The following is a 9,203-nucleotide window of genomic DNA, read 5'->3' on the forward strand; positions in this document are numbered from 1 at the left end:
TGGTTTTGATAAAATTGTAGATATGGGCTTTGTTTCATGTCTTGTTCCATATTTATTTTAGCTTATGACTGTTAGATCACTTGAGTGATTATAAGACAGTAGTTACGGAAATTATTTGTGGTGTACTGAATTAGAAAATGAATGCAATAATCCTCCCTCTAAAGSCAAAAAAGCCCATCCCTCTCTCAAAGAAGTTTAATTTTCYTTCCTTCTTYCTTCCTTCCTTCCTGTTCATAAAAAAACCCTTTTTATGGTAGGTACCTTTTTAAGGTAGGGTAACTTKAAATTTTAACCTAGATAATTACTTCTGGGGCTAGAAAAACATTATAATAGATTAGTGTCCTGATATGTTAGAAGTATTTTTAATATATTATGATGTCTGAATACTCTGATATTCACTGATTGGAAATAGTGGTTTTTCCTCAAAATAGTCTTGCCCTGTTGTCATCAGTGTCATCTCATCAGAGAAGAACTCATCATCCTTTCAAGAAACTCAAGGAACGATCACCTAAAGAATCTTGAAAAGAGGATGTCTTAAGATCTGTGGGGGGAATGAAAGACACAGTGGTATCTCTTTCACTTGTAAACACGTGCATGTGCATCTTTCCTCACTGTAGCTTCACAGTGGCACTGGCTGTGGCCCATGCTGTTACTGTGGTCATACTGTCAGTTCATGAGGAATTGTCATAAACAGGCACTGGGTTATTTCTGCACTTACTATTGTGACTTGCCCCACGTGTCATTCTCCAAAGTGCTGAATTTTTGTGCTAATGTTACTTGAATTGTTTTCTTCTTTTAACCTCTGGGATTCCTAGATTTCTTCAGGAAATGAGGCTGTAGGCAGGGCATGAGTGCATGTTGAGTCTGCTTTATACATGCAATTCATCCATGGCTGTACCTGACCCTAAATATGCCCATAATACCTGGACTACCAATGTGCTGGAGATGTGATTGTGGAAAGACAAAGACCCTGCAGCATTCGGCCCTCAGCTCTTCCTGGGATTGTTACTACTGAGCTGGGAGGGCCCAAACAGCATGACCTCTTACAGAAGTGCTCTTGTGTCTTCAAGTAAAAGTTTCTTACTCACCTCAGTTCTGCTTTTCAGAAATTGAACAGATTTGAGAGTCGTTAGACAATTACTGTCTTTGCCAAGTGGGGCYGTAGCTGTTCGATATTGTAGTGTGTTCAGTATTTCAGTACAAATTCAGAACACTTTATTAACTAAATCCTTGGCATTTATCAATGAAGTCAGAGAGTAAAAGTTGACAGTGCAGGCTGATGAAGARTGTCTTGAACAAACTTTGATTTTGAGAAAGGACTGTAGCTGTATACCTTTCACACAGTAAGTCTTAATTTGTGGTTGACATTCTTCTGTGGGATTTGACTGCTTTGAGCTCTTCTTYTCTTGGTCTTGGAGTCCCAAAAATSTAGGTGACTACAAATAAATGCTAAATTGGTGTCTTAGCTTGGAAGTGTTATTGAATACCTGTTTCCCAGCACAARTCCCACTTTCTGAATAAAGTATGTCATTCTAGACGAGAAATGAAATTTCAGTCTCTTAAGGACAATTTTACTTTGTTGCAGGGTGGATTTAATTAAATGTAGTTCACTTTAAATTTGCCAGAACTTTTGGTGATGTGTTTTCCAATGGAAAACAAAATACTAACAAGTAATAAATCAAGTTCAWTGTCATTATATATAAAAAATGCTTGGACTGAATTCCATTGCCATTATTTTGCCTCTACTTGTGATTCATTGCCAGAGAATGGAGAGATTTTTCTCCAGAGCAGTTGAATCAATAGTGGGAACTTTCCACAAAAATTATGAGGTATTTCTTATGGGGTGGAAATAGGCAATAACTGAGGAATTTACTTGTTTTTACTAAATCATGGAATAAAAACCGTTTTGCTTTTAATAAGTAAAGGCCCTTTATTTATTAATTTTCCTATAAATAAAATGGCAGACCTGTAATGAGTCAAAAAGAAAAATTGTAACACTTTAAATTCTGCATGGTAACTCTAAAATCAGTAATTATTTTCTTCAGTCTKTGGGATTGGGTTTTGCAACAAGATGTATCATTCCATCAGCAATAAAGACCTGAATCCTGCACTGAGAATATATTTCCAGTACAGTAATTCTTAATCATTGAGTCAGTGTTCCCAAGGTATTCTCAAAATGCCATATGGTCATAGCAGTGTTTTTTTCTTAAAGTGGAGTATTTGCTTTTATTCCAGTCTTCTGAACAATGTCATTGAAGATAGTACTTCTTGTCAAGTGTCAAGAATTTTTACAATCTCCAGCAGTTTTCTGATGTGGGATTCAGAGTAAATTAAGATCTCTCTTTTCACAGCAATAACAAAGTGGAATCAAACATGCCTGCATTTTTATATTTAAGACTCATTTTACRTGTGACTATTTCTGATTAAAAATTTTTAGGAATGACAAGCTTGGTAAAGTAAAACAYATGGGATCATAATGGAGAAGAGGATGATTTGAACAATTGAGGCTTTTTTAGTTAGTATAATCAGTAACTTTAAATTTAACCCCTCTCAACTATTAAATAAAAAGTCATCTGATGGAAATGTGATGCTGTAGGCTGCTGTACATAGAAACCTATTGAGAAATGGGTTTGAATTTCTGGTGACGGGCAGTGTGGTTGGGGTTACCTGCCATCTGCAGGTAGTTCAGTAAATAGCAGCTTTTTATGCTGGGAAAAAAAGTTAATTCTTGCTAAGACAGGCTGTATCTCAAAACTAGTTTTCTCATGAATGTAACTTCTTACAGATATTTTCTTATTGACTGTATTAGGGCAGTGTCAAGACTCAGCTGTATGATACAGGAGATCTTTCCTCTAAATCCCAAGATATGGTTACTTCCATGGGAAGAGGTGATAGGGAGCATAAGCAGGACTGAAAACTTGGGCACAAAATACAGGAATCAAGCTTGAATTCTGGTAAGCTATGGACGAAACTTTGATGATTAGAGGTGGGAATCATGATTTATTTCCTAAATGCAAAAAAAGGTATGTGGATTCTTGAGAAGAAAAACCCCAAACGTAACTGTATCTTACAAGGGGAAGACACTGGAAAACCAATCATTTCCTAAGAAAAGCTTTTATGTAAATTGACTAATTATGCTGGAAAGGTTGCTAATGCAAAGCACTGAAAATACTGATGATGTAGGGTTTTTGTTTTAAATTATAAATTGGTTTTTAGTATTACTGTGTTGATAGCAACTTTGTCAARTAATCAGTGTAGATATGGGAAATCAAAACAGGTCTGTTTTTTAGTACAGCCATTATAGAAAGAACAGTAAGAGTGACAACAGTTTAACAGCAGAGGATTGTACACATTAACTGTGACAATTACTCAGAATTAGCAAACTTATAGAAACTTGCTTCCACGTGACAGCTTTGTGTGTGCTTGTAATTCTTTGTTTCAACAAATCACTGGGGGAAGGGRGAGGAATGGAAGCTGAAGTTACTCCCTGAGTAGACAGGACCTGTAATACCATAAGCACAAGCACTTACTCAGTTGTCACTGAGTAAAGCTACCTGTCCCTGCAAGTACAAGTACGCTACCAGTAAAGAGTGATTTTACAGTATTTTTAAACTTCTCAATTTCCATTTTAATCTCATCTGTAAGACTATGACCACTGTGTTCCTCAAACTTTAAAYTGGATTTTGTGGAAATGAGACAGGTTCAGAGAGATGAGGCAGAGCCAAGTATAAATGTTCATGAAAAGAATTCCTCTAAAATAGTCCTGCTTTGAAACGCTGAATAACTTTGCTCTCATTTTCAGTTAGACTGATACCTTTAAAGAAAACAAACCACCACAACTTTTATACAGCATTTCTTTTATACAAATAATACAAAGTTACAAAAAGGTAAATAAAAAAATCCCCTGAAGCAAGATTTTTGGTAAAGATTGAACTGGGAACTTGTGTGAAAACAGTTGAGCAAATTCCAATACAGTCACATGGTTTAATGTTACTTCTTTCATCAGCATGGCATTAGAAGTTATTCCAAGAATAATGTTTTTAGTCATCTACTTCCAGTGATGCAAACCTATTAACATTGCATAAATGCTGAGTGTCTGGCACAGCACGCCTGATGGCTGTTTTTTTCTTATTAGATGCTTTCCTCTTTTTGCAGGACTCTGATCTGGTCTTGGTCATCTTCTGAAAGAATTCTGGAGATACAGTTGACTCTATTGTATTTAACAGAACCAGATACAGCTGAGCCATTTTTGGAGATAAAGTAAACAGGTTCTCCACTGCAGGTGCTGATTTAAGCTCTTGATACAGTCTGTGCACAAGGGTCCCAGTGTAAAGCCTGCTCAAAAGAAGGAGAGAATTTTAATTTAGAATTGCACCTCAACAGGACAGATACAGAAACATGTTGCTTAATGAAAAAAAAACTATGGTGTCCAACAGTCAACTCCTAAGGGACACCTATGCCATAAGTATTTTTATCTATATTTAAATCCTTTAACCAASTGAGTTCTTATTGAGTACCAGCCAAAGGAGTTTGCCAGAGAAAATGAAATTGTGAACACGTTCCATAGGGGCTTGTGTGGAAAGCAGATATCTGAAAAATCCTTACCTACTTAGGTCTGGTTCACAGAGAGGAGTGCCAAGTAGCTGGTTGAGGTACAATCCCATCTGAAGACAGCATTGCCACTGGCAAAAACTGTGTGCAGCATCTAAATCAAAGTCATTATTTTGCAACTTCTTTTCCTTCCATTTTAGAAATTCCTTATATGCAACATTGTCTTCTTCAGCATGTAGAACTGTGGGATCTAGGTTATAAATAAAAAATAACATGGAAATAAATGTGCTGTTCTAAACAGTACAAAAGGAATCAATAGTGTACAGAGTCTTCAGACCCCTGGTTCTAGCCGAAAGGAAAGTCTAGCCAGGTGYGGTGGTCTCCCAGGTAACAATAGGGCAAGGAGAAATGGCCTTAAGTTGCACCAGGGGAGATTTATGTTGGACATTAGGAGGAATTTTTTCACAGAAAGGGTGATTAGCTATTAGAACAGGTTGTCCAGGGAGGTGTGGAGTCACTGTCCCTGGAGGTGTTTTAAGGAAAGACTGGACGTGGCASTCAGTGCCATGGTCTGGTTGACAGGGTGGTGTTTGGTCATGGGTTGGCCTCGATGATCTCAGAGGTCTTTTCCAGTCTAATTGATTGAGTGTGATCAAATCCAAGCGAGACTTCCGTCTCACTCAACCCACTTGGAAACTTTGTCCAGCAAGTTTCTACAACCCAGAACCTAAAGAAGTTGCATACCCTGGGAATGTATGATCTTTGCCACCAAATGAAGGACTCCTGGAGGAAATGTCACTGTAACTCTAACAGCTGTAAATAYTACTGAAGCAATTTCTGTGATTATTTAATTTCAAATTTGCAATGCATAAGCAGAAAAAGTGTGCCTGGACAACTCAGCATTTTAAGTACAAATGATTTTAGAAARATGCAAAAGCAAAAAAAAAAAATCAGAATGCTTCAGTAGTAGTTTTTCGATGCCTGAATATGTTAAGGTTATTTTTTGTTAAAACTTTTTTCCAAAAGTTATTTTTGGAACTTTTAGATCTAAATTAATATTTCAGTCCTAAAGAAAGCACTTATAAATGCACATTAATGTTTCAAAAGGTGGAAAAGTACTGTTTTATCTATATTAAATGTTRAATTGATGGTTAGCAGTTTCTTTGTGCATATCAATACAAAGAGTGTGACACCTCAGAATATAGTATAGATCAATGCTAATTCCTCTCAATTTGGACAACTCACCATAAGTRCACAAAAATGAATTATGGTCTAGATTTTTGTAGCAGCTCAACACCTAAAATTTTATTCTTTGTAAACATACCTGAATCATCAGTTACCCTCTGCAGTTCTCCAGATATTATCATTAGAAGTAGAGCCTTTAATTGGTTCAGCTTGACTTTTGGTTCTGAGCAACGTATCCAGTAACATGTAACAGCAACAGAGAGTTGCAAGTGACTTGGGACAGGTTCTAGGAAAGTCATTTTTACTCCCAGTGTCTCCAGCAAAAGCATCTGACGGCATGACACAGGCACCTGAAAATAAATTTAAAAATTGGAGGTAAGAGACTTGATTTGTTGTGAGCAATTTCTAAAARGCAAGTAAGTTCCTGGTTAAACTAGCTAGCATTTCAGGTTTTTGATAAAAATTACTAAGTTTCATAGATATTCTGAACAGGAAATATTTTAAAAATACTACTTAAAACTTTAAAAATTACACAGTTATATGTCGGGTAGAAAGACAAAAGTAATGAGTTCCTTGCACATGTTCCCTCTTTGCTGTGCCATTTAACTTCCAGAAAGYGGTGTTAGAAACTTTGCCTGTAACTTCATGCTTGCAGCAGAATTGAACTAGGTTGTTCAACTGCATTTTGATTGCATTATAAACCTTGATTAGGATTGTTTTGCTGAGTTATTAGGCAGACACTCCTATAGCAGAAGAGAAACTGAAGCCAGTTTTGCCTAGAGCACTTCAAATGCAGAACAACATTTTTTCTTCTAATCTTYTGTTCAGTGGATAATTCCCATATGTTTACTAAGGAAAGTTGTAGTAGTGAAACTCAAATTCATTAAACAGCAGACACAGCAAGGTTGGAGTAAGGTATCATTAATATCTCTTAACAACCCAAAACATAATTTTTCAAACTCTTAAGAGTTGCATATTGTTTAAAAGGCCTGTACCAATAACCTATGTAAAGTAACCTGTACTTTGGATCCATAGCTATTTGTAGTATTTAATAGGCATAGCAGTGATACACTTGTTCCTTTACACAGTAGCCACCAGCAAGTGATGAAAACATTCAGCACTGCCCACACAGAAATGTGTTAAMAGTAGATCTGAGCGCCAGAATGGATAGAGCATGTGCCTTAAAAATGCAGAAATAAGACACAGATTTTATTTCTAGACGTTGCAGAAGTTACTGCATACAAAACCTCAGTTATGCAACTTTGAGAATGGCAGATTTACTTCCCATTATGGCAAGAGTTACAGTCTTATTAGAATTTACACAGTATTGCTACAATGGTGACTGGAACTAACCTAGTATTTTTCTGTAATTACAAACTGTTTTTCAGGTGCTGCTTTGCTCTGTCTGGCAAGCAGCAGAGGTTTAGCAGGAGCATACTTGAGGCAGGTAAAACTGCTGGGCAGCTGCAATATTCACTCGAGAAATAATGATGWTTTTTAGTAAAAAGGCATGGGTCAGATTTTGTTTCAGAACATTGCTATGAAACATCCGTAACTTTATCAAATACAAATTAAGTTTTGTAGTGTTGAATTGGACTTTCCTAAATTACATGAAACTGAGTTCCTTCCTATAAAAATCAAGTATTAGTGTCACAAAATGCACAGGATGAAATWAGGGCTTCAAATGTAGAAAACGTAGACAGTACTGTATATTCACACAAATTCTCATAATTTGTCTCCGGTACACTTGAAGGGGGGCAGGAAGGAAAGAAGATAAAGACAACCTATGTAGCTTCTTACATACCACAGGGACCTCTGTATTAAGTAGTTACTTACTGAAGTGGCTTAGTTCAGAGATCACATTTAGCGGTCAGCTGGCAAACTTGAGTCCCAACTATTTTTGTTACTCCTGAAACACTGCTAACTGTGATCTGTCTTGACAACCATTTACCTCCATTAACTTGTCCAAAGGAAAACGATCGTCACAAAAATCTGTGGGTAGGCTTGCTGCTTGAACAAATGTTTTTTTAATTGTCTTTTGGCATCTGTCAAATTCACATACAGTGGGGAGCTCGTTGATCTGCTTACTTGGAGAAGCATCTTCAGTATTTTGAGATACTCTCAGAAGCAGTCCATAGATAACTTGTCGAATGGGCAGAGCTGTGCAATGAGCACTGGGTCTCTGCATGTTCTCCACCTGAACGCGGAGGAAGGTACTTCTAAGTATCAGGGAATTGATGATGAACGGGGCCAGCTTACCTTTTGCCAAAGCATCAAGCACCCACTCTGGTACGTCTGCTTTCCTTGCAGCCTCGCATTCATACCTTCCGTTCTGGAAGAAGTCCTCCAGATTCACATCAGACGGAGCGTAATCCTCCATCGAAGTGCACAGAAGCTCCCTTATTTCTTCCCTCTGGTGTTTCTTAAGRTATTTCAGCACATTCTCGACGGCCTCGGCGGGCTCCGCAAACTGTGCCAGCCAGCTCAGCAGTCCCTGGAGGCGGAGGTGCTTCCCGCCCTTCCCCGCCGCGCAGCCCCTGGGCAGGCGCACCTTGCTGAAGAACGCCTCCAGCGCTTCCAGGCCGATGTAGTCGTTGCCGTGCATGACGGCAAAGAGCGGGAGCAGCCCCTGGTCCCGGTGCCCGAAGTGCCGGCAGAACCTCTCGGCGGAGAAGCAGCGAGCGGGCACGTAGCATCCCTGCGGCCCCGCTTGGCGCACGCTCTGCCACTGGAAGTGGGACAGCGGGCAGTAGCCTCCMGCCAGGTCGAACACGCAGAAGTCGCTGTCGAGCGAGAGGACGGGGCAGCCCCAGCGGTTGGCCAGCCCGGCGATCTCCCGGTCGGCCTCGGCGAAGCACTGCACGAAGGGCACGCCGAGCCGGCCCAGCGCCTGCACGAAGGCTTCGCGGGTCAGCAGCGGCGCCAGGCAGCCCCCGGCGCCCCGGGAGAGCCCGTGGGCCGCCCGCAGCTGCTCGGCGGCGCGGCTCCGCAGCGTGGGCAGCTTCCTGTCCTCGGCGCCGCGCCCGCCGTCCAGCACCACGAAGGGCGCSACGCCGCAGGCCCGCAGGACGCCGAAGAAATCGCGCACGGCCGCGGCGAAGGCGCCGTAGTCGCCGCCGCGTCGGAAGTCGGCGTCGGGGGCGAAGCASAGGCGGTGGTAGAGGCTGCTGCCGTCGATGACCAGCTTGGTGTCCCGCACCCGCAGCTCGGTGAAGAACACGCCGCGCTCCTCCACGAAGCCGGTCAGSCCCTGGACGCCCATGGCCCCGGAAGCGGCGCCAGCAGTGACACGGGCGGCGCTCCGCTCCCGGATCCGCTTCCTTYCGCTCCTCCCGCCCGCCGGCGCTCGGGCGCGCGCGCGCCGTCTCCTGGCGACGGGGCCGCCAACAGCGCGCGCCCGGCCGGGACAGCCGCGAGCCCGCGGCCGCTCTGCCACCGCCAGGCCTGCGACAGGACTGCTCCAGCTC

General features: G+C 41.2%; 1 protein-coding gene across 1 annotated transcript; it reads right to left on the reverse strand.

The window, feature by feature from the left end:
- Positions 1-3,438: 3,438 nt before the first annotated feature.
- ASTE1 (asteroid homolog 1) lies at positions 3,439-9,008 on the reverse strand. Its single transcript, XM_057372725.1, has 4 exons — positions 7,688-9,008; positions 5,876-6,086; positions 4,606-4,801; positions 3,439-4,335 (listed from the first exon to the last, which is right to left on the reverse strand). Exons 1-4 carry the CDS (start codon positions 8,996-8,998, stop codon positions 4,041-4,043), a joined length of 2,013 nt encoding a protein of 670 aa, XP_057228708.1. The 5' UTR covers positions 8,999-9,008; the 3' UTR covers positions 3,439-4,040.
- Between the last annotated feature and the right edge of the window lie 195 nt (positions 9,009-9,203).

This window comes from Malurus melanocephalus, unplaced genomic scaffold (assembly GCF_030028575.1).
Source record: "Malurus melanocephalus ecotype Western Australia unplaced genomic scaffold, MMel_1.1 scaffold_177, whole genome shotgun sequence".
In the NCBI taxonomy this organism is placed as follows: domain Eukaryota; kingdom Metazoa; phylum Chordata; class Aves; order Passeriformes; family Maluridae; genus Malurus; species Malurus melanocephalus.